At 41.9% G+C, this 26554-nt stretch overlaps 1 protein-coding gene across 3 annotated transcripts in view; it reads right to left on the reverse strand.

Moving 5' to 3' along the window:
* Nucleotides 1-26554, reverse strand: part of KIAA0930 (KIAA0930 ortholog) — a 57638-nt gene that overhangs the window by 9157 nt on the left and 21927 nt on the right. For 2 of the 3 annotated variants that reach the window (XM_026790954.2, XM_005482696.4), the window contains exons 2-9: nt 24766-24914; nt 15509-15616; nt 14127-14204; nt 9179-9280; nt 8613-8753; nt 6373-6567; nt 3623-3785; nt 870-1025 (exon numbers count right to left, since the gene is read on the reverse strand). In XM_026790954.2, the coding sequence (XP_026646755.1) occupies nt 870-1025; nt 3623-3785; nt 6373-6567; nt 8613-8753; nt 9179-9280; nt 14127-14204; nt 15509-15616; nt 24766-24914 (1092 nt within the window). The remainder of the gene's footprint in view (nt 1-869; nt 1026-3622; nt 3786-6372; nt 6568-8612; nt 8754-9178; nt 9281-14126; nt 14205-15508; nt 15617-24765; nt 24915-26554) is intronic. The other variant, XM_005482697.4, reaches the window with a different exon arrangement.

Consider the following 26554-nt stretch of genomic DNA (forward strand, 5'->3'; position numbering starts at 1 on the left):
AGCTCCAAATGGCTCCAGCCACACCTCTGTGAAGAATTAAACACAGTGGAGGGAGTCCAGTCAAGGGCCACAGAGATGACTAAGGAACTGGATCATCTGACATTTGAGGAGAAGGTGAGAGAAGTGTGATTATCCAACATGGACAGAAGGGTCAGAGTGAAATTTATCAATAAACTCAAGACATTTTAAAAAGTACTTTGATCACTATCACTGGTATTTTAATATCTTAGTACAGGTTTCCTAACTAACCAAGAGAAATGAGCACCTTTCCCACTTCACCCTGCCCCACATGTAATGCTCCTGCGACCTGGAAAGCTGCCACTGCACAAAAAAATTAATTACAAAAAGGCCTTGGAAACAGGGCTTACACAACACGTCAAGCTAAAACAAATGTGAGTAGGGAAAAACTGCAGATGAAAATTCTGCCTTACAGTCCAGAAACTTCATGCCCTATTTCTGTGTATCTCAATATATACCCTAAGCATGTTCAACAAATTAGGTCTCAGAAAGGATGTTCAAGCTCAAAGCCAGTATTTGAGCATGGAAGCATTTGTGCCACCCTCTTAAGCAGATATTAAATGCCAGCAGAAACAATACATTTCTGTGAATTCCAAAACGCCTGTGGTGAGAGTGAGTAAGCTTGGTAACTCCAGCTAACTTGCTGTAAGACAATGATCATAAGGAATAATTATATTTTTTGCTGAAACATTGTTCAAAATCCATCCTGAGTTACAAATGACCCATTTTTTAACCGGAATGTGTAATTTCCTCTAAACTGAAATCAATTCCTATTTACAACAGCATTACAGAGAAATACTTGTACAAATACAAGTATTTGGTGGGCTGTGCACAATGGATGTCAAAATTACCTGTTAAAATTCGATGCAATGGCAAAGTGATGTATGTTAAGTGTGCATAGAGTAGAAAGTTTTCATCAGTTCTGTTCAGCTTGAGCCACGAGCCCACCAGCGAGCGTCCTGTTCCCGACAGGGAGCGCGAGCGCAGATTGGTCGCGTTGTGCAGATCTGCAAAGGCAGGGAGAGACAGCAAGCCTCAGGGGATTGTACTTCACTGGAACACTAGTGAAACTCAAAAAAGAGAGGAAAGCCTCCCATTTGTTGCTTAGAGACAAATCACATGCAGGACACTATCATAACTGCTTTTTAAAAACCAGGCAGACCTTGCCTAGCAGAGTTCACCATTTACACTGAAGCTGAAAACAACAGACAGGAGAGGGCTGGTGTTACCACACTGCACCAGCAGAACACTGACTCAGCCTTCCCTCATACACAAAATCATAGAATAACCCTAAAATTAAGTACTTACTCATGCAGAAATTCACCTGGGTAACAAAAAGGAAATTGTTTCTTTTGAAGAAAATTGCTATCTAGCAGACATGGGGAGATTCAACACTAATATTTCAGTTTCCTGCACACCCTGAGCCATACCTAGGGCCTTTCAGCTAAGCCATTGCTCTCAGAATTAGTTTAGATGTCCCCAGGCAATTTTTAAAACAAAAAGATACTGAGTCCCCTGTAGGCCAGAGTTTTTCCATAGATGCAGGTCTCTCACACAGCCAACATACTGCATTTTTGGAGTGTTTGCAAATCTTTGCTCTATCTCCTTGTAAAATTCAGTCCCACAGGGCTAAAATCAGATAGTCAATAGATTGAATCTGAACCAGAGTGATCCAAGCTCTGGGACTGGAAGCAGATTGTGATCCAAAGAGGAAAATATGTGGTGGCAGCTGCTCTAGAAAGATGCGTAGCAATGTGGGAGGGGAAAAAACTGTGAAAATCTTTCTCCTCCTTCCCTATACATGTGTATAGCCAAGCTGTCTATTACCTCTTCCCATGCATGACCACTATGCCAGGAGCTCTGTGGTGATCAAAGCAGAAGGATCTGACTCTGGGAGCTGCAGTAAGCACAACTCTGCTGGTGCATCATGCTTGCACACAGCAAAGCCCCTGAAGTGGCCCTTCATGGGCTGTTCCTGCTCACCACAGGTCTGTCTGCACTGGGGCAACTCTGCAGCATCACTGGCTGTACCAGGGACACTGCTGATCTTTACACAATCCACATCTTTTCCTCCACCCACAAAGCCAAGATGCACCCAAATCTGTGTTCCTGTCTCTGCATCTTCTGCATCTGCACCTGGCTTTTTCATGCCAAAAGAAGAGTTTCACCACTGTAGCTCCCAAGGAGCACTGGTAGGACACTCAGGTTTCTGAAATTTGTAAAAAAATAGCAATTTTACAAAATTTAGCAATTCTTTTTACTATTTCTCGCAGCAAACTAATTTTTAATAGATCAATCTTCCTAGCATAAGCTGTTAAAATATTCCTCTTTTCATTTTTCAGATGAGGATCAATAAAGTCAAAACACTTAGAATCCATTTCTTGGTATTTTAAAAGAATGCTATAAAATATCTGAAAAACCCAGAATTTATTTACTTCCATAAATATATTAGAAGGAAAAGGATATTAAAGTAAAAAGTCCATCATTATCATTAAAGACTCTGAGATCAGACCCCACAAGACAACCCTGAGCAGGCACTGCACAACCCATGAGGGCTTCCTCTGGAACACCTCAAACTCTGTTCTATCCTGGGCAACCTCCAAAATAAAGATACAAGAAACAGGACTACATGTGGGGAAAGCTGCCCTTCTCCCCACACTACCCTGTGCCTGGTAAAATATACTAAAACACATCTCATTTGAAATAACATATGTTCTGATTAGGCAAATTAGGGAAAAAGAGATGAGTGAAGTTTTTATTGAAAAATTAAATTAGCTACCATCAGTTTAAGCTGTCACAGAATTTGCATTGAACATTGTCACTTCAGTTTGGTTTTTAATGTGCAATTATTATCTAAGGTGGTCCAGTGCTGCTGATAGGCAATTTCTTTGCTACTTTCTTTGCTACTTGTAATCTGGAAATTACCTTTGGGTTTATCTGTTAGAATGCTAACAGACAGATTTGTTGACTGAAATGTTTTTAAACACAAGGAAAGCAATTTGGACATGGATATTTTTGAGTTTCCTGCCTCACAAGACAGTGACGTGATTGGGATTTATATACTATATTCTGAGTCAGGCTCCACCTTGCCAGTTGTTTCCTGCTGAGTAACTAGGATTTAAAGGAAGAGTTCCACAAGGCATTAAACTATTATGTAATGACAAACTCATTACATTTTCTCTATCAAGTTTAGAATTGATTCAAAGCCAGCTGAAGTAAATGCTTTTTCACCAGCTTTAACCAACTCTGGATCAAATTAGAATTCAAAGAATGTGTTCCTCACAACATGTCCAGCCCCACTACACCTGGAGAAGTGTCCCCAGAGACTGTGGCATCTGGGAAAGGGAAGGATTTCAGCTGCTCCACTTTCTCTCAAATGGATCCACACAAAATAAATTTTAATATATTCAGGACTTGTGGGCTCCAGCCTTCAAAGAGATGCTTAAGCCTATGAAAAATCTCATTTTCAGAGAGGCACTGGCTGTATGCAGAGCTCATGTTTTTCCACCCTGCAAGCCTTGTTGAAAACCCTGCACTGGGATCCCTTTCCACAGCTCTGTACCCTCTCCAGACAGGTCTGTTTGGCTGTCAGTACTTCTCTCACCTGCACCATCATCATCTCTGAAGAACTCCTCACTGTCATTTGCTGAATGGGACTTTTTCATCTCAGCAATTCGATTTCGGGGCACTTTTCTCTTGAGGGACGGGGAGAAGAAGGAGGGGCGGTTGTTTCTCTCGGGGGTTGGTGGTGTGCTGAAAGAAGTAACCTGAAAGGGAAATAAAAGAAATGCAGGAGAAAGTCTTGGCTTTCCCTCCATGTGCCACAAGGCAATCATATGTGTAAAAATCAGAATGATAGCTGGTATCTAGCTCCATTTTATTGAAGTGGCTACAGAATTTAGACTGAACAATCACCTCAAGAGGTTCATCAAGGGGAAAATATTTTGATGTATCACAACCCTCAACTGTTACATGAAAAATGAAAAACCTCTCTCCTCAGATGCTCACTTTTAGCAAGGATCTACAGTCATAACGGCACAAAATTAGTAATTTAGGCACCAAGAACGTCAATCTTATTTTTGCATGTTGAAATACAGAAGACTTAATAAGAATATACTGTGTTGGACACACTCAAAATGTGCATCTTCATTTTTTGGCATGCACAAGACAGCAGTTTCCCTACTGGGGAGGCTGTCCCATGGGATCCTTGTGGAAGGTCAATGTTCCTGGGGTCACAAATTCCTGACCCAGCACACTGAGGTAGAAGTTAAGTCAATGTTCTCGTTTATGTGTGTCATGTTTCAAAACTGGAAGGAGGAAGTGGAGCTGTGGTGCCTCAGAAGATTTGGTCAGTCCAAGTGATGAGAAATACAGGGATGGAACTGTCTGTGGTGAAACTCAAGTTAGGGACAAAACTATGGAGATATTCTTCCTTCAGAGCAGTAGTTGCCATTGAGTAAATTACAATTGAAGCCAAGTATGCCTGTTTTGGAGAGAACTGAAACTTAGTGCTGATGTACTGGCTTTGACTACTTTAATAGTTTTAAAATGAAACTGTTTTAATAGTTTCATTTAAAAGGGAAGAAAATAGGCATAACTACTTTGTTAATGGATGTGAGTATTTTTATCTTGTCCTTCTTTCTTCACACAATCCATTTAACTATCCCATAACCTCCCCGGGCTGGCAAATTACAATGCTCTTATCTGTCCAAGGAAGTGCAGAGGGAGGTGACATGGAGTGATGACGGCAGCCAAACCAGGTTGAGTGCAGAAACACAACTCACTCCATGTTGTGCCTCTATCATTAATGCTAAAAAAATAAAAGAAGGGCATTGTAACACCCAACTGATCCTCTTCCCAGCACATTTCATTTCTAATTTGTGCTTGTCTCTGTATTTAATTTGGGAGTCATATCATATCACACTGTAGGGGGAACCAGAAACAGACACATCAGCATTAAAGCCATTAGCAAAAAGCAGTGGTAACACATTATAAATTTAATTTTACATTTTCCAGCCGACATTGAAAGCCTTGAAGACAAAAAATCACGTTGTTCCTCCAGGCCTGATGTCTTCTGGCTATGTTTCTGGGGTACAGAGCAAGAACATCCAGTTAATGAGTTCTGTGCTGGTAGCTCAGGTTGCCTTTTACCAAGTCAGAAACAAAAACCATACTGCCTGCATGGAGACCTCTAGAAGCTGTTCTGCAGATCTTTAAATGATACAGGTTAGCTGCACTACACAGAAAACCACGCTAGACTCCATCAGGTACTGACCCAACCAGGTCTGTGCAGGTATTTTGAGGACATGTCACCTAATCCCCATTAACCAGGTAAAAAGTCTCAATGGAAAATAAGGCTCAGGATTGAATAAAGGCCAAATCAGCATCTGTGCTCTGATTCTGTTGGCATTTTACTGCACTTGCATTAAAATGAAGCATATGTATGAATATGATGCTGGATCTGGATCCATGATCTTTGTTTCAGCATTATACAGGATTCGTGTTGGCAGCATTCCTCAGTGTCACAACCTAAAAGCACCACTTAATATGAGGTTTAGCAAGCAACCTACATAATACACAAATTCCACATTTCTAGGTAATTCCCACTTTGCACAGAAGAGGAATCTACTTTTGTTTTTTTCTGGAAAACAGGCGGAATCATTGGTTTCCCTGGCATCAAGATTGCTGTTGTTTCAACAAAGCACTCCCCCAGGAGTATGAATCATCCACTCATCTCTGTACTCAACATTTGCTCAGGGGAAACTGTGTTAAAGAATCCATCTCACACACTGAGCACAACCAAATTACACACAGACAAACCTAAGTGCAGAACCTGGATGAGAGTTAACCCAGCTCCATCCTGCTGTGGCATTCACATTCTCTGAAAAAATTCCTTCACCCAGGGTGTTTCTCCTGGGAAGCTGAAAGGCAGCAAGAGAGGCCTCAGAGAAAAGGAAAACAATTCTTATCTGATTTGTTTCTCCTGTGTTGTGCTTGTGTGGAATGTGTTTGGAGATTGTTTACCCACAGGTGATTGTTTCATTGGATTCCGGTGTGAGTTGTTTGCACTCATTGGCCAAGCTGTGTTGGGACTCTGGAAAGAGTCACAAGTTTTCATTATTACCTCTTTAGCATTCAGTAAGTATCATTTCTGTATTCTTTAGTATAGTATAGTATTCTTTAATATAATATAGTATAATAAAGTAATAAATTAGCCTTCTGATAAGATGGAGTCAGATGCATCATTCTCTCCCTTCGTTGGTAGCCCTGCATTTCCAATAACCTGCCCTCCTGTCTTTGGAACAACGCATGTTCATGCTTCACCTTAAGAGAGTGTTTCTGTTTGCTACTTACTCTCTCATGCACTGGGGAGTCTGGATTTGAATCTTCTTCAGTCCCATATGGTGAAGTGTCACCAGTGGAAACTCTGCTCACTGCCATCTCTGCGTGTCCTTTTCCCTGTGGTCCTTTCATTCGGACAAACTCCATGTTGTTGTATTTATAAAAGCCAAAAGACATTCTCTGAGCCATCTTAGCTGCAACACTCACCTACAATGCATGGAGACAGGAGAGAAAAACATGTAATAACACCTCTACCACTTGAAAACAACATCCTCTGAAAGCAGTTATCGAAGAAAAAGGCAGAACCATAGAGAATAATAATTCCTAAGAAACATTTTAAGCCACAATCTGAAGCAATCTCCAAAAAGAAAGTAATTTTACAGAGACAAAAACAGGTTCTGAGAAGAAACAACTCCTTTAGCCACCCAAAAAGCACAGTAAGCAGTGGCACAATGAGAGAAAGGGTTTTTATTCAGGTCCACACACTGTGGCACATGAGAGCACAGGCAGGTGTGTGCTCAACTCAATGCAGCCTGTGCTGGGGCAATCATTGGAGTCCAAAAAGCAATAGACATACACACAAGATTCCTCAAACCAGCAAGGCACACCCCACAACTGGGTCACTACCTTGTCCCAAGTAATTTCTGACATTTTTATGTTCCCATTGTCATGGCCAAAACATAAGGAACCAGCCCCATGCACAGCTAAGCTGCACTGCATGGCTCACCAAGACACCCTGACAGCTTTAAATCCCTTCAACAGACACAGGGGCTCAATTTCTAGTCAGCACAACTGAACTGAAAATTGAACTGAGAACTGAAAAAAGGAACAGACCAATAAGAAAACAGTCGAGGTTTTGCTAAGTGAAAATGATGCCTTAAATTTTCAGCTTTTATCCATAAATTTAAGTGATTTATTGCAATTTTCGTTAGTTATGAAAAGGCCAACATGCTCATCAGCTTGCATTGTAGTGAGAATTACAGAATCCTAGAATAATTTAGGTTAGAAACGACCTTTAAGGTCATTAAGTCCAGTCATCACTGCCAAGCTCACCACAAAATCATGTCCTTAAGTGTCACATCTACACATCTGTTAAATATCTCAGGGGCTGAGACTCCCCCACTTCCCTGGACAGCCTGTTCCAGTGTTTGACAACTCTTCCAGTAAAGCAATTTTTCCTAGTATTAAATTTAAACCTTCCTTGAAACAACTGATATCAAATAATCTTCAAAAGCATAGAGATTAGTCCTGCTCTGTAAAAAAAGGGTAAAATTTCAAGTTTTGCCTCTGGCATGATGAAATATTGAGTTAACAATTTGACTTCATCTAACAAAATAACGTCCAGTAGCTGTGTGGCCAGTCAGGACATTCCTAGGCTATGGGGTGACTTGACCACATCAAATCTTATCTTTCCACTGCAGGGCTTTCTTTTTATGCTGTCTTCAGTGATTCTGCATTCCCACTTATTTTAATAACCCAGCTGCTGACGGTGTAAAGCCACAAGATGATGAAACAACTTTTGTTTCATGTTCTCTCACAAACTGCTGGAAATGTGTAATGGCTCACATTTAAAACAGGGAGATGGGAAATTATTCAGGAACTGTCCTGACAAGGGTAGAAACAAAGAGAGATTTAGAGACACAGTAGATATTGTGAGAATTTCTTTTGTTTGTTTCTAAAAACCTCTAAGGATTGTCTTCATAATAAACCATTTGAGAAGTTTATTGGCTCTTGATTTCGGCACTAAGTACTGAATTTGAAGGTGAAAGTGCTGGTATTTCATGTCTCTGTAGAAAGCAAAGAAAGCTTCTCTCAGTGGCAATGAGACTACAGGGGTTTTTTGAATACAGCCAAGTGCAAAATACAATGAAGCAAAATATACTTTATCACAAGGTAGTAACCAGAGTTTAAGATTTCCCATGAAATCATACCTTCTCTGAACACAGAAATATCTGTGACTTTTCAAGAAAATGAAGGGGCTCCAAGAACTGTTGTTCAGGTCCATTCCTGTGTCACACTTGTGTTTATGTATCCCTCCCTTCCCTCCTCCTGGCAAACAGCAGAGGAATATTCCCAGTCTGAATACCCTCAGTTATCTGAGGCAAAAGCAGCAGCTTTCAGCTAACTTGCAAAGCCAAGAAAGACAGACTGTGATGTAGCTGATCTAACAGGACACAAAGCTGACAGCCACAATGAAAATCTAGTCAGAGCAGCACTGCTGCAAAGGACACTGTCTTTGAGAAGCTCCTTACCCTGTTGTCATAGACCTTCTTGAGTGCTTCATAGCGGATGGACCCCTGGAAAATCACCCCTTGGAAGGTGTTGCTTTTATCACTGGCCACCAGCTCCACACAGACCATTTCTCCTTCTCCCACAGTCATGTCACTGAAAACCTGCCAAAGATGCAAGATGAAACACTTTGATGCAAAGTTATTAAAATCAAACTACATTCCGATTCCCATGGCTGTCCTGATGCCCAAGGAACTTTCAACATAAATTGAAAGGGAGCAGAATGTTCCACCCAGCCTTTCAAACAGACTCCAGGCAGTGCACACAGCAAATCACTTGTTGAAATGAGCAGCTCTCACATCCACCTGTCATGCTTTAGCCCATCATCAACACCAATGCCAAAATCCAGCTTTAAGATCAGATTTCAAACATTAAAGGGAGAGGAAGGTTAAATAAAAATAAAATAAGATCTAGCAGAAAATAACCCTCAACTGGCCAAAAACATTTGATCAAAAGGTACAAGAAAACAGCTAATCAGGATATAAAACTAGAATAGAATAAAAATTTGCTGCTGCAACAAGGAACTCACCTCCTCAAAACTGTCAATCATGAAGAATATATTGGGGTAGCTGATCTTTGACTCCTCTCCTTTACTGTCCATCGGGTGCTTGCTTGGAGAGGCAAACACTTGCTGAGAAAGATGCAGAAGGAGATGTCACTTCTCAGTTAAATGTGCTTGGGAACAGACATACCAAACACAAGGCAAGTAATTACAAAAGTATTTTACAGGGCAAGTAATTACCTCAGGCTGGCACTGCTCACTTGAGCAGTGATGGGCACTAGAGATGCTGGGCATCCTGCAAGCACAGCTGAGCTGGTTTCTGTCTAAAGCCAGATTTGCAATAGTGGCACGTGAGAAATCCTTTCACATACAAGTAATTAAAAACTCATTCCTTCACAGTAAATGTCCCTGTGTGTACTTGACCTCTCACCATACTACAGTAGATCACGGTACTTTTTCATCATCACTTTCAGGTGCCTTTAAGTTGCTGCAATGTGCTGCAAAGTAAAATGTCACAGTGCAAGAAAGTTATCATGAGGCAGCTGATCCAATACCTTTACTTTAATCTGTTGTTGCTGTTGTTGTTTACTTAGTACCACACTAAGATCAACCACCCTCAGTAAGGGTAGTGTGGCTGTCCTGGAGTGATTCATAATGTTATTTTATTCCACATCTATCTGCACCCCAAAACTGTTACTGTATCTTTCTGACCCTACAGCTGCAGACCTTGTGTGTGGGGTGCTATTACAGGCATTTTTGAAATTGGTGTGGAGGCAGGTTCTAGGCTATTGGCTATATAGTATTCACATCACAGGCTACTTGGTCTTTGTTCAGGCAAAGACTTTCCTTTCCATTTTTCATTCTGATTTGTTTTTTTTTCCTTGTCTAGGGGAGACTGCAGTTAGGATACTGGGCTGTCTGGGAGCAAATTCCACAGGTGCCCACCTGTAGCAGCCCTCGCTTCAGTCCCAGCCATGCCAGGAGAGAAGACCATCTCTTTGTGGCAGCTTTAGGTTTGCAACTGTAGCTACTTGTAGAAATTGCAATTTGCCAAAAGAAACTATTTGAAGTGAACTTTGAGAACTCTCCCTGCAGTGACAAATAAAAGTGAGCGAGTTCAGGGCCCAGGCCATCCTGTGCCACGCCTGGAAAGAAGACTATGGAGAATCTAATCTCTCTCTTTGTGGCAGCTTTGGGTTTGCAACTGTAGCTACTTGTAGAAATTGCATTTGCAACAAGAAACTATTTAAAGTGAACTTTGAGAACTCTCCCTGCAGTGCCAAAAAAAGCCAGCAAGTTCAGGGGACCTGGCCATGCTGTGCCAGTGCCCACAGGGTGCTCCTTTCCCTCACCCACAGCCAGGTGCAGAGCCCACAAGCAGCAGGAGGAAGGCAGGGTTGTCACTGTCAAAAACAGGTTAGAAACTGTTGTAAAATAGTTAATAATTGTTAAGCATGTGCTGTTAAAAAGTTTGGTTGTTATATTGTGAAATGGTAGTTATAAGAAATTTGGTATTCAACATACTGTATTGCACTTAAGTAAAGCGCACCACCCCATCAAGGAAAAATGAGCCAGCCTGGACAGAACTGTGAAGGACCAAATCAAGCACATTAAACCTTCATGCAAATGAAGGATCCAAAAAGAAACCAATCCAAAGGGACAAAAAACAGGATAAAAAGGGGCATCCGAATTGGTGAGACTGTGGAGCATTGGGAACATCCCTGCTCAAGAAAGGAAGAAGATCCCGCGTCAGCTCTGTAGCATCCTTGCCTGTCAGGAACACTCCTGCTTGACCCACAGGCCCTTCAACCTTTAGGCTTTATAATAAAAGATGAAATCACTTTAGTTCTGGGAGTGTGTTCCTGTTTATAACCCCACCATCTTGTCACTTTATTCCTGGGACACATGGTCATCTGGGAGGCGCCATCTTGGAAGGGAACAGTGTGACGCCATCTTCCCTTGGCCACATGGCTGCCTCCTGCAGGTGCCATTTTGGGAACAGGCATTTCTGGCATTTTGGGGCTCTCTTTGCTCCCACGGGGTTTTGAGTTATAGCAGTTTGGTATCTAGCAGTTATTTACTTTTTTCCCCCTGACTGTTGGTGTCTGTTTCATAATAAAATGTTCTTTTTTCACTTAGTATTTCATTTCTTATTGAGGGAAAGGAATTGGTTGGAACCAAGGGGGAGTTTACTCATTTCAGCGTGCTCACCTCTTTTTAGATTGTCTCAAACCATTGGAAATGATACCAAATTTAAAAATTTTTATTATAACTTTAGTCAGGGGTTTTGTTCGCCTTTGCCCTGGGGTGAGGGGGAAGAGAATTGAATTCAGGGGACTGTTTCATCACTCAAGACCTGATGAGCTTAACATCTCAACAGACTGGAAGATACACAAAAGATGAGAACCATTAACTAACAGCAACTCCAAACATCACCCCTGGCAGGAGACACCTGGTCTGGGAAAAGAGAGATAAGAGAATGAAGAATGAGAACCTAATTAACATCTAAGGGGAAGAGATTGATAACCAAGAGGGAACCAAATACTATGAAGTATGTAATGTGTGATCAATGAACATTGAAATAGTTTCTATAGGTTTTGACTATATAAGTATGTGAAAAATCTAGTAAAAATTATGTGTGATGGAATGATTTTCTCTGCACAATCCAGGCAAAGCGCGGGTGAAATTATTTCTGTTGCACATCCTAACCAGGACAACATTCTGGCCAGAATCAAGTAATGCCTTGATTCTCTAACACTAAAAAGGTTTTCAAAGAGTTTTTGCTTTTCTGTAGTTTCAGTGACAAAACCAAGACAATGGCTCACAGGAGGACAAGCACTTGGTTTCTCATTTGCATCTTGTGCCTCTGTTTCTTTTCCTATCACTATGCTTCCTCTTGCACATTTCTCCCTCCTAAGCTGTTCCTGAACTCCTTTAGTGACTTGGTTTGTGACTTTGTTTAAACAGCTGAAGGCTTTAAGATTTTTTCATTCCAAAAAATTAATGAGAAGGTAAAGAGGGAGAAGGAATTCATACCAAGCAGATTTCTTTGCTTCCACATTTGTTTACAAACAAAGCCTTGAATTAAAGCAACCTGTCAAATCTTAGCCCATTGTGAACATGCCAAAACCTAGGGATCTGACCAGGCTGTCAAGTTCGTGACATTCTTGCTACAAACCATCCAACACAAAACATAATTAAAGATATTAGATAATTATGAGAGGGTTGCTTTTCCTTATTTGCAGCCTTTATGCATATTGAATAGAATTAAAAAGAAAGGTTTAAGACCAAGAACGTCATTAGAAAGCAATCAGACTTCACAAAAATGCTACCTGCACCAATGCCTGAAACAAGGACCTTTTCCAGGCATCCTTGCTCTCACACCAGCCAATGAACAACAAAACACCCTCCCAAATTCATCTCCAGTCAGGCACATCTGATGAAAATACAGTTTATGGAGATCTTATTGTTAAGCCAACAGTTTGCAAAATAAAGTCAGCCTTTTTCATACTGGCTTCATGCCACAGGCACTCAATTGTGTGAGCAGAGTAAATTTGTCATAGGTCTCAAGTAGGGCAGCAAATCTTAGGCCATCAACATCTGGCTGCATATGGGCAGGAGACATTATCTAAAGCAAGAACCATCAGAGCAGAAATGCAGATCCAAACCAGCTGGATTTTCTTTATCCAAAACCAACAGCCCCAGCAGTGGATGTAACAATTAAATGCCCAACTACAAACATGCTTTCACAGCATATGGAATTGCCTTTGCCTCTCTATAGATCAACACAGTGATGTTGAAATGTTTCTGGTATGTACTGGTAAGTTTATGTGGAAAAGGGAAGACAACAATTCCTAAGCAGTCCCACAATAGGAGAGTCCAGAAAAGAGGAACAAAAAACTTCCTCTTCATTCTAAATAATGCTTACATGCAGTAAGGGCATATCCCTCATCTTCTCCTTTCTAGTTTTCAAATCTGCAAATAATATTTACAGATTTTTCTCAAAAACATTTGCAGAAGTTCACTTGTGGTGAAATTTGGACTAGCCAACAGAGAAAAAAGCAATGAGAAATAACAGGCTTAAATCAGCAGTGCAAAGTGGCATCTCAAGAGCCTCTAAAGAAAAAGATTATGTGTAATCAATGTAAATCACAAAGACAAAATCAGCATTGCTGGTTCTGTTTGTAGGCAAAGCAAAAGTTCTTTTAAAGTGGTTAAACATAATTAAAAGCCAAAGAGCATTGGATTGTTTAAGTAAAGCCACACAAGCAGCTGCATGAACTAAGGGAATGGAAAGCCTGGGAGAAACAGCCATTTCAATGCAACAGGAGCCTTTTAAAAGAAGAATTTCTGCTAGCTAGCAGAAGTTGTTGCAAGGTCTACATTGCAAATTGAAATTGAGTGGGGAAGCCTCAGGTTTCTTGTTCTTATCCCCTTTATCCTTGTTATTCAGTCTCTTCCACTATGGATTAACTGCACACAAAAGATAAAAGCCTGTGGAAGGAATGAGCAGTTTAAGAGACTTAAAATCTTGTAAAATAATAAAAAAACCAAACTGGTAATCAGTAAATTGCCTGCCATTTAGCAGCTCTACATTAGAAACTTACCCTAAAGGCTCCTAATTTCCAGGTCTCATACAATTTCAAATTTAGCCTCAGACTGGGGAACAGTTGGGCATCATATTCCTTCCTCCCTCTGCCACCTTCCCTCTCTCCCCTAAATCCAGCAGGCAAAGATACACACCCTGAAGCATGCAGGGGTCTTCACAATTCTTTGAGAGCTACAAAGGACATTTAGATCTCAAATCTAGATAACTGGCAAGAAATATCATGATACAAAGACTTGAGCTGCTTCAGGAGGATGAATCTATCAGACCACAGCCAGAGAACCACTGCCCCAGTTTTGGAGCAGTTTTTAGGATTAGGTGATACTGGATACCCACCTCTGATCCAAAGCAAGAAAAAGGGAAGCTCACCTGAGATTTCTTTTTGTGAATATGAATATCTCCTCCATCGGAGCGTGTGCACACAGCACAGGTCACCACATAATCCAGCTGGAACAGGGCACCAGGCAGAGAAATTAACATGTAGAGTTGGGAAACCAAAACATTCATGTGCATGAAGCAGAACACATTCTGATTCATTTTTTTAGCTGTCTGTCTAAAAAGTAAGATATTTTGGTGCTGCCATTTTATTTACTCTCTTTACTATACTGAATCACCTACAATTTTTTATTATTTTCATAATAAAATGTTATTTTTTCCCCTTAAACCTATTAGTATTTAATTGCTTATTTGGGGAAAGGAATTGATTGGAACCAATTGTTTGGAACCAATTGTTTGGAACCTGTGTTTGTTCATTAACTCAGTGACACCAAAATCTCTTGTACAGCTTCTTGTTGAAATGCACAACTGATGGGTAAGGAAAAGTCCTGCCAATATTGTTTATCATGAGCTTAATTTCAGCTGGGGGAATAAGCAGCACACACACATTCACCCCCACAAACCCCTAAGCACACTTTAGGATAGAAATGGAAAAGATTTCCTCCCTTTGAACAGGAAAAAAGACACCAATGAACAGCAGTGACATGTTAGAGAGGTCAGAAAACACCAGCACAGCCTTCCAAACAACCTGAAAAAACTTATAAAGAGCAATTGCAATAGCTCTGGACAGCAGTACCCAGCTGTTGTAACATCTCTGAATTCTGACTGTGGCAAATATATCCTGGGTTTATTAAAGCAAATATATCCTGGGTTTATTAAACAACAAATAAAGGCAAAATCCGCTCTCTGCAGAGTTCTGCAAAGAGACTTCTGGGAGGAAGGAGAGAGAATGAAAACAATTTATTTTCAAGGATGTGTGCCTGAGCCCACAGTTTCCCATTCTGAGATCATAATGAGCAAAACCTTTAAGGGATCTCAAATGATTACAGTAATATTCAGCTTTCCTAAGCCATAATGTAACACACACAATAACCAAACAACCTATAAGTCAATTAAAGAAATAATTAGTTCTAGCTTCATGTTCCTACTCCCAAAAGTTTTATCAAAGTTCTGTTGTGAAGAGCAGTATAAGTTATGACACTGCTTTTACACTCTTCTCTCTTAGCTGCACCAGTGAACTCTAATAGAAATGCTGCTTATCTAAGTCTCATTCATTCTCAAAAAACATTAAACTGGATGAAGCCTTCCTTTTGCAAAACATTGTTACAGAGCATAAAACTCAGCCTAGCTTCACTGCATACAGTTAGAAAGCTATTAGGACTCTTGAAAAATAATGAACATCTCAGTTTAGGCTCATTTAGATTCTAAAAGGCCAAACTGCATAAGTAGTGAAATTAGATAAGCATCCCTGTTACCTTCTGCAGGATGAGGTTCAAGTAGACACTCTCTTCCCAGTCAATGTCAGGGTCTCCCAGGCCAGGAAGCTTCTTAGAATCTCTCCTATAAACTTCAACTTCAACCTGCTAAGAAAATACCACATCTCTTTGAAAACTATTACTCAGAGGTACCTATTTCAAACATCAAACTGGAATCAGAAGCTGTACATCATGTAGCTTCCTAGTTTTCTGTCAGGATCAGATTTTGCTGATGATGCAAGGCTTTGTGTGGAAATGTACTGGGGGAAATATTTTTTAAAAAGTTTGTAGACATAGTTCTTCTTTTGGTTTGTTTTTATTTCTTCCAAGGTTCCCATCCATGATTTTTTATTGGCAATAGAATTACACAAACTAATGACAGTTTCTGCAAAAAACTAAAGATGTGAGCAGATGAAGGAAACAATCTTATTTAGATTCATCTCCAAACAAAGGGGTAATATTTGCAGTTCTGTGCCTAAAAGCACAGAAACATGACAAGAAGAAAATTCCAGAAATACCCTGTGAAACAACAGCCATCCTGTCTCTGAAGGAAAGAAATGGTGAGAAAACAGGGTGAAGGCAGGACTGAGCAATGCCAGGGTAAAACTCCAGCTCTAAGTAACACCAGGGAAAGCAAAACCAAGTGCACAGCAGACACCTTTTCAGTCTCTCCTGCCTCTGTATCCATGGAGCCTTTATTTTAAGCCAAGAAGCAGTTAATCACCTCATAACACTGAAGTTCAAACCTCCCTCTGCAGAAGTCACCCACTAATTCTTTCTGCTGGTGAAATTCACTCACAAATGAACAATTTCTCCCCAGCAATTACAATGCCAGTGCTCAACAACTCTTTCATGAAATGCCTTGCTAGTCTATCACAGATACTAACAGGAAAAAAGCTTTTTTTAACCATTTTTACCCTGTGCACTAATTCAGGGTAGGATTCCTTGGTGTACAACCTGTGGGTCAGGGCAGAGTGGATCTCCATGAATCACAGCTCTCCATGGACTGGAGAACATGCTGGATTTCAAACAGCTGAGTTTGAAAAGAACAAAAGAAGACAAAACTGCCCCAGCCAGGCATCCAGGAGACACTGGGCCTTTTCCAGGTCTGCTGCTGACTCACCTGGCCATGCCTTATCTCTGTGCTTTGTGCTTATCTTTGTGTTTACCTGGCTCTACATCAGACATGCACTCCTGCAAGCATGAAAATAGAAATAACTATGTAAATACTAACTATTCCCAGTGAAATCCAAAATCCTTGCTCATTTAAATCAGTGACCCTTCTGGAGCTGAAATCCATGATGCCACCTTTGTATCAAGTTTTCACAGGGTTCCTGAGCTACATCTGTAAAGGAGAGAGACCTCAGCCAGGCTGACCTCCCACATGCCATGGATATTTTACCAAGTTACTTCCTCAACAAACCCAGTTAAACCTTTGGCTGGACAGTACCTGGGAAAATACCTTGCTTTGAGAACTCATTCCAGTGATTAATCATCCTCTTGGCTCCAAGTGTGCAACTTCATTTAGTTCAGCTGCTTTCTTTTTGCCAGCCTCTGGATCTTGTCATACCAATTTATGTATTTATATATATATATATGAAGATCTTGAATATACAGTTTTGGGTTTTTTGGTTTCATGCTTGGTGGGCTTTTGGGGTTTTTCTATCATGTCTTAATCTTTGCTAATCTTTTAAATAAAGCAGACAAAATACTTTTAGGACACCTCTGAGCCTCTCATTAGGTATCACCTCAGAATTTGTGCTCCTTTTCCCCTCACCTCCAGACATGGAGACACTGGTCACTCCTCTTTACATGTCAACAGCATGATGCAATTAGGAAAAAAGGCTATCTCAGGAGCTGTCTGGACCCTCTGGCACAGGAAAAAAGCATCTTCTCACACTGAGAAACCCCAACAAACAGCATGTCTAATATCCCAGGACTTGTGATTCCTGTGTTTTAACAAGCTGGGAAGCCCCAGACGTGCAGAACCCCATTTGGTACCCAGCAGGGCTGCAGAGCAGATACTCAACAGGACGCAGGCTGGGCTGGCCAGTTGGCCATCAAAACCCATCTGCTCATGGCATCTGTTCTCCAGTGACATCCCTAAATGCTAAATGGGAAGGAAATCAAAGAAGCCTGCTATTTTCTGGAGCCTGCAGAGAAGCCCTGTGGTAAGGGTGCACTCCCAGTCCTGTCACACAGGGAAGCTGATGTTACAAGCCTCCACTGGAATATTTATATCCAAGACACTATTTCAAAGGGCACAACTGTATTCAACAATGCAACAATGTCCTAAAATGAAAAAGAAAGATTCTTTCAGATGTTATATGGAGAAGTTTTCTTAGGATTATGGCTACTGACATTTTCACTGGTGGTAACAGCAGAGCACAGTGTAAAGAATGGCCTCCAAGACAAAATTCCTATTCCCTTTTTCTGGATACTATCAATTATTCAGAAGTTGCACCTGATCCTCCTGGAACACACTCTGGAGCCCACATAAAAGCAGGATAATGCCCAGTAGCTATGGCAACTCGACACCCACCATAGCTATAAAGCTGAAACAAAGCCCACTGCAATAAAGCAACTGCAAACTGCGCAAGAAGCAAAGTCCAGCTGCAGAAAAACCACCCATTTTGAAAAATTTACTTCTGTGTCAATTGCTTGATTTCTGTGCCCACAACCCCTCTGTACAGCCAAATGATCACAAACTTTGGGAACTTTTCCTTCTGCTAGTGTCTTGGTTTAGAGAAAAGTTTAGGAGAAGAACACTCTGGAATGAGTGTTTCCACTAACAAAAAAGAGTTCCAACAATCCCTTTCTCCCAGTGAGAGATGAACACTGTGGATGAAAGGGAAAAAAACCAACTGGCTATTGACAAACAGAGTGCCAATATGGGATGGCAAAACAGCTCCAATTCAATTGTATATTAATTTCAACACTGAATCCAGACCTTCACATACCTCTAAATAGGCAAGTTGACCAGCCTGTAACCCACAGATCAAATCCACTAAGCGTTCTGATAAACCAGTGGCTTCATGAGGCTTTTGGGGAGCTCCAAGCAGACACTTTTAGCTTTTCCAGGATGCAAGCCCAGCCTAGCAGTGCCCTTCTGTCCCTCAAATCCCCAGTGACTCAGACAGATATGATGCATTTCTGATACTGAATTATTCAGCATATTTCATCAGATAGGAAAACTGGGTCTGGGCTTCTTCCCTTCCCAGTGAAGTTGCTCTCTGTAGCAGAGAACAGAGCATCTTCTTGGCTGCCACATTTCAGTGCCATTCATATTAAAATCACATCTGATTCTGGCTTTCTTGTCACCCTATTTGACTGCTTAAGAAGAGTTCTTCAGAGACTGGAAGCAATAGAAAGCAATTCATTAAAAATGCCCTTGCAGCCCACACTCCTTCCTAAGTCTGGAATTTTGTGACTGTGGTACTGTCAAAGTATTTCAGCTGTACTTGCTCACACATTTAGACAATCAAAGTAGGACCAGAAAGCACAGGGACTTCTGGCAAGGGGAACTGCAAAAGAAAGGTCTTTACACTGCAGTTGAGCTCATTACAAATAAAAAAATCAGAGAATCAATCTGATAATGCCAGGGTTTCTTTTTCATGTTTCAAAATGAAAGCATTGTGTGGATGTTGAACTCTGCAGGAGCCAGAGAAACACCTCTGCAAGTTCAGCACAATGGAAGCGCTCAGGCACAACAGCTGATTCTGTATCAACTTGGAAGTGTGGGAATAATTGTTCCCTCATACTACCCATGAACAAGGAGAAAACCTTTCCAAGAAAAAAGATTCAATTTTTGGCTATTTGTTTTTCTCTTCAGCATTTGGGTGGTACAGGGGACTGCCGTGAAGCACAGCACAGAGCTCTTCTGGAGACATCCTCTTTGCTTGCAGTGCTGGAAAAAACCTTAGCACTGGAAAAGAGCCAGCAATGAAAGATTCTTAAAACTTGTATTTTTATTAGATGCTGAGTTCAGGCTGTTGAATCTTCCAGGCAGGCAGGCAGTGATTTACAGATTCAGTTAGGAAAATCCTGTGATTTTCTGTGCCAGTCATGTGCCTGAAGTAATTTAGGTTTGGAAACTGCCTGGTCACACCACAAGCACTATTTGTTGAGTCACAGGTCCAGATGCGCATAACTCTGTTCAGTTCTGTCTCTGAAGCTGCAGTTTCAACATCAATAGCTTGAGCTTTTTGCAGACTTAACAGGCCTAATGACTATCTTGTGAAATTGCCAGCAACTCTACTCCTCCACATTCACAAGATGCTGAAGAAAATAGGAACTACTCCAATATCCAGGCAAGCTCAGAACATATGCCCAGGGTATCTTACATTTATCTTTTTTATTGTTTTGCCCTATAGATGTGGCACCTTTTCAGGTGACAAGGCACAATGAAAAGCAGAATACAACTTGTTGGTCTTTCTCTGAAGTTTTATCTTTCTTTGCTGTGTAACACTGTATACTTGCATCTTTTGGATTCCCAGGAGAAAGTAAAGCTGCTCTCTACAGAAAGATCAGAGATAGTCAATCTTGACCTAACAGCATTTTAAAATCATAATCCTAAGTCCAACCACGTTAACCTTTCAAGCCTGCAGTGTCCAAGACCCTGTGGAAGTGAGGATCAGGGCTTACATTTTCCAGTAGGTCACACCAGCTGGCATGAGAGGCAGCAGCAAAACTGTTTTTGAGTCTTGACTTAATATAAAGTGACAAGTCAAAGGGATTCCACTTTACAAAACTCTGCTAAATTCCTTAACCTTGTGAAAAGCTACACTACACAGTGCCTTGGTCTGCAAAGAACCTGACACAAGACACCAAGAGAAGAGGCATCTTCAAATCTTGGCAAGAAAAACTGCAAGAGTGTTACTGTGACATGCCAAGGAAAGACAGAATTTAATGTACATAGGAGTCTGTGTAGTGGATATAGCCCAGAATTCAATATGGAAGTTCTGCCCTGGCATTCACATATTAGGAACTTAATTGCTGTTTCACCCATCTATGCTCAGTTTAAAAATTGGTGGGAAGGAAAAGAGAAGCAAATGGAAAGTCACTTAGGCCAGGCAGAGTGCAAAGCAGATAATTTAAAAGGCCTTTTAAAATAAAATAAATGATGGTGGAGAAGTTTACCACCAGCACCTACTGGATATACCAAATGGTAAAATTTATTACTTCAAGCTGTTGTGACTCATCCAAAGCCCTTCTCATTCAGTTTTAAAACTGAACAGAACATCTAATCTCAATTCTATCAGTTTTTTTATGTGTTTTCTTTGTTACACTTCAATTTAAAACCAAATGTTATTGCCAACACTCTTCCAGCTCCAGTAAGCACAGAAAAATCCAAACCCACAAGCAGGAGCTATGTTTAATCAGACAGTTCAGGCACCAAAGCCTGGGAACCACTGGATTCATTGACACTTATTTCCCACTGACACACACCATCACAGCAGGGCATGGAAATGACACAAACAAACACCACCATTGTCAGCATTCAGACAAACAGCATGTCCCCACTCAGCCCCTTTTGTCATTGTCATCAGCATGATGATTGCTATCCTCAAAGCTGCACAAATTTTATTTTCATGAACATAAACTAATGTTCTGGGCTGACATGGCACCGAGTCACCTCTGCCAGCATTCTGCAGCCAACACCTGCAGCAGCCAGCTATGCACAGAGCACACAGGTAGTAGTGTTTGTGGAAGAACTACAATGACCTTGCTTCACTGAACACCCAGATTACAGAGTCATCCTCAATGTGGTCCATGAAGGAATCATCACCAGACCATTTGACTCAGCCTGGCATAAAGCAGGAGCCAACAGCACAGCTCCAGTTGTGGTCCTAAATGTCCCCAAACAACTCTGAACTCTCCCCTTCATTTGCCTTTTCAGTCTGTCCCTGGAAAGCTAAATGAGAGCACAGCTTGGTGGGTGGCAGGGAGGTTTACACTTCTATCCAGCTCCTACAGACACCAGTCTCTCTCTCCCTCCCCTTTAACAGTATCACTTTGGCATTTTGGCATAATTTTTCGAGGAAGAATGTCCAAAACTACAAAGTAAATTAAAAACCTATGTAGTCATAATTTGATGTGTAGGAGTAGTTGTTTGGTGTCTCACTGCACTGGGCAGGCTCAAAAATCAGATAAAAGAGGAGTTAGAACTACAAAGCAGTCGAGTGAAATCTGACAGGAGGGCAGCTGAACAAGTACCAATGAATCACCAACTATGAAGTTTCACAAAGCAATTGACGTACTTCAAAGTCATAGGAAAGGCTCAATTCTCAGAAGCCATGCAAAATAAAGCCAGCCACAGGAGAGTTACAAAATGCTGTGTGTGCTATAAAGGCCCACTCCCCATCCCAGCTCCTACCCCACATGATTCACTAACGCTGATTTCGTGGTAACCACCACTTCTGCAGCCTCCTCACAAATAAAAATTATTTATGGTGCTTTTAAAAGAGCTTAAATAATGCTCTGAGAGAGCAAATACAAGAGTTTATGGCACTGTCATCTATCCACAAGAGCTTCAGACACTTTAAGCTAATGAATCAGTTAGATTGATCAGTGGTCTGTGAATGGATGTCATGGTTTGAGCCTGGCACAGAGCCAGTGCCCCCCATGAAAATGCCTCACCCTGGTGTCTGCTGTGAGATGTGACCAGGAATAAGCAAAACAGGCTCTAACTTAAACATAAAGACCACTTTATTACTTAAACTACAGGAAAATAGGGAGGGACTATAAGGGAAAAAAAAGAAGAAAAGAATTGAAAACCTTACAAAAAAAACCATTTTCCTCCTCCCCCACCACCTGACTTTCCCAATCCAATACATTCTCCCAAAACAACTGCCCAGCCCGGCACGACACTTTAGTATACTCAAACATCAGTTCATGAAGAGGAAAGGAGTCCTTCTCGTTCCATAGGCTTCTCCTGGAAACACACTGAAACCTCGTGTGCTTCTCTGTTACTTCGGCACCGCCCGGAAGAAAAAAAAAGTCCTTCTGCCGCTTGTAACATCGTCCTTCCATGCCCAGTGCTCTCACCACTGACGGCATGGACCAGAGCTGCTTTTAGGGTTGTCTTTCAAGGATGCCTTGTCTCACTCCAAAAAGGCACAGTCTCTGCTTTTGGGACCTCTGTCCCCCCCATATTTTTCCAACCCCCTGGGGCCGGGGGGTCCTCACAAAGAACCTTCCTGGTTTTGAGGCACTGCCTCCCCCTAAATGCAGTCTGTGTCACAGGAACAACTGAGTCCATAGCCACGAGAAAAGTCCAGCCAAAAGGCCACTCCAAATCATCTCTCCCCATCCAATCATCTCCACATTCTCCGGGCCAGGTCCTTATCTTATCTCATCTCTCATCTCCCTTCTTATTCAGCTTCGAGGAGGATTAGCATTTTTGCAAGGCCCCAATCATGCAAGAAAGGGTTAAAAGTTTTCAGTCTCTGTCTGTCCTGGGACGAGATGATACTCCCACACGTGCTGCTGCTGCGGCCGGCCGGGCTCCCTCCCCCCTTCTCCTCCTGGCTGGCTGCCATCACATTCGGTGCCGCCGGCTCTCTCTCTCTCTCCTGGGGGGGGGCTGGCTGCCCGATTGTCTCGATGTCTCTTGGGGCTCCCCCACCCTTCCATCCTTGAAAGCCCCCTCAACCCCCACCTCTGTCCAGGCCCCAGGCCTCCCGCATGGCGGCCCCTCCCCCGCCCAGCAGCAGCGGGCCGGGCGGGGGAAGAGATCTGACCTCTTCCCCCGACGATGTCCAAAAGAGGAAGTGCCAGGGCAGTGCCTTGCTTTTAACCCCTGTGTATTCTCGGAGGTGTGTCCAAACCCCACTGGCCACACCGGACGCCAGTCTCAAACCCAAAACCTTCATTGGTTTGACCACAGCTTCCCAGAATTCCCACTCCTTCCTGGTCAAACCATGACAATGGATTTAAGCAACTAGGCTGTTTCTGAGATTCACTTTCCTTGTTGAGAAGGACAAGAGGTTAAACAGCCCATGCTTTTACCAGGCTGAATAAAGCCATAATATCATTTGATGTGAAACAGAGATGCTTTTATAGTCACTGAAACAACCATCAGGATGGAAGTTTCCCCCATAAGTAGTAAACTCCAAATACACAAGCTGAAGACTAAACCACTCATCTGATAGAGAATATTTTTCCATCTTCTCCTTAGTGGTTGTCATGGTGGAAATTGGAGGGCTAGGGAGAAGAGAGAAGATAAGTCTGTCCATTTTCTGTATCTCCATCAAAAGTGTGGGAAAACCTTCTGGAATCTTTTTCTCAAGGGGGCTGACAACTGTGGCTCTTTACACCAGCACATGTGAACCCAGAGAACTCTTGTACAGCTGGTCACAAACACTTTCACAGACACCTTGCACAAACACCTGTGATTCAACAGCAGTGTCAATTATTTACATGTGTCAGGAAATCAATCCCAGTCTTTTCCTTCTCCGTTTACCTTCCTATAGCCACCAACCTTAATTCCCAGTAACACCATCCTACCTCTGGCTTCTGTTTCCCCCACCTAAGATGAAAACTGCCATGGAATCTAAGATGTTGCTCAGATCTCCCCTGGGAAAATATCTGTGCAGCAGCACTAGGATACCTGACTGTGCTTGCAAGGAACAATAGTTCTTTATGAGTTCTTTACATTGTCTTAAATGTAGATTCTGAGAGTACAGGAGTTTCTCTGCTGTTTGTCACTGCTGTGTCCCAGCTCCAGGAGGCTGCGTGTGTTCTGCTACTGAGTGCACCCAACAGATGTTCATTGCTGATACTCTGGTAATCTCAGCCAGTTTTCTTCTAGACATACCAGTGTCACTATCTTCTCCTTTTTTACTCTCTTCCTACAGACTTGTGCTTTGAGTTTATAAAATATCATCACTGAGAAGCAAAACCAAAATCAGCTTTCCAAAAAGGCAGGCAAGATTTCTGACTTTCTCAAGTCTCTAACAATGCACCTCGTTTACACTGCTGCTGATGTTACAGAATCACAGAATCATTAGGGTTGGAAGAGACCTCTGGAGATGACCCAGTCCAATCCCCTGCCAAGTTAGGGTCACTTGGCATTCACAACCTTAACCATGGTATTTCCTCATGGACCAATTTTGTATCACATCTTGTGGTGAGCAGAGCTGCAAATTCCTCATCCTTGCTTTGCAATTCTTCAGATATGTCAGGTACCCCACAACACCACCAAACCCCTAAGGTACTGCCTTAGGCTTCCCAAGTTAAAACACATTGTTACTCACCTTTTTGCCCTCAGTGCTCTCCCCAGTGACGTAGGACAGTTTCCGACGCACGTAGAAGAGCATGTCATCCTGCCGGGGGGCCCACTTCTCCATGAAATAGGTTGAGAACATCCAAGTCCAGAACACAATACGGTCATCTTTGAAACACCCTAGGAGGCACAGAAAAGGGGATATGAGAGTTGTGAATGAGGGTCTCACTTTTGTTGTACTTAACACACCAGAATCATAGTTATAAGTTCTTCTGTGGTGCACATGATAGAGAAAGATTTTAAAATTACAAAATTCAGGGAGGTAGAAAGAAAGTTAGGCTTAGTAGGCCCTGGGAAATGTTCGGCCTTGTATTTGCTAGATCATGTGAAACTGCACCTGTGTACTCAGTATACGATAAATGATATAATTGTTAGATGCGGTTAGAGATAATTATTGTTTAAAGAATCATGGGAAACTGTGTTAGAGGTTTGAGGGGATCACGAGAAATTCATGCTTGGATGAAATCAGTGTATACAACAGAATAATGTAAGTTTAATAATTAATATGTAAGTTATATAACGATAGAATATAAAACATGTTTGGTCTGAAAGCATGTTGGAGTCAAATTTGGGTTTGTGTCCCCTGACACCCAGAGCTCTCAATGAAAGCCCCTGCATATAACCATTCCATGATTTTGTTCCTGAATGCTAACACACAGACCCAGTGCTGCCACTTGGCCTGAGCCCACAGGCTACCCTGGGACATTGTCAAGCCCATTCCAGCAACCAATCTGCCCCTCTGCCCCACAGGCAGGGCACAAGGTCAGGGCCCAGGAGCAGCCCCTGGCTTGTGGCATTCACATTCTCTGAAAAATCCCTTCACCCAGGGTTTTTCTTCTGGCAAGCTGAGAAGCCTCACAGAAAAAGGAAAACAGTAATTATTTCATTTGTTTCTCCTCTGTTTTGCTCCTTTGGAATGTGTTTGGAGACTGTTGCATTGGATTCTGGTGTGAGTTGTTTTCACTCTTTGGCCAATCGGTGCCAGTCTGCGTCAAGACTCTGGAGAGAGTCATGAGTTTTCATTATCAGCTTTTTAGCATTCAGTAAGTATCCTTTCTATATTCTTTAGTATAATATAGTATAGTATTCTTTAATATATTATAGTATCATAAAATAATAAATTAGCCTTCTGAGAGCATGGAGTCAGATTCACCATTCCTTCCTTCATCGAGGCCCCCCGCAAATACAATACCTGGCTCTGCCTGTGCTGTGAAGAAGTGCAGGGCCAATGCCCTGAGGGAGAACACATCAAAGCCACACTCAAGCACTTTCAAAGACATGTGGTGACAGCACGTGCTCCAGGTTATGACCTGAAGCCACAAGGTGCCTACAGTTCTTATGGGGTCGGGGGGATTACAGCCAGTCCTTCAGGAACTAACTACTGATGCCTTCCTTAAACCAATACACAGAAACAAGAATGTACCTGAGACTGTAATTCACCCTCTCTATGACAAAGGAACAAAATCCAACTCAAGGAAATGATGAGCTCACAAGTCTTGAATCCCAATCACACAATAAAAAGTGGCAGGAGAAGGACAAAAATGGGAAGAGGAAGATGCCACGAAGTCTCACTCAAGGAGATGAATGACATCAGCATCAGCAATAGCACTGCAGTTGGCCTCTCCCCAAGAAAAGGAGGCACAGCAGAGGTGACATCTCATTTTGTGAAACTCTTCAAAGCTCTTAGCTGTAATAAAACAGTCAAGGGAGCTGCACCTCTTGTATTGTTAAAGATAAGAAGAGAATGCAGTCCTGTGCCT

Source organism: Zonotrichia albicollis, chromosome 4 (assembly GCF_047830755.1).
Source record: "Zonotrichia albicollis isolate bZonAlb1 chromosome 4, bZonAlb1.hap1, whole genome shotgun sequence".
In the NCBI taxonomy this organism is placed as follows: domain Eukaryota; kingdom Metazoa; phylum Chordata; class Aves; order Passeriformes; family Passerellidae; genus Zonotrichia; species Zonotrichia albicollis.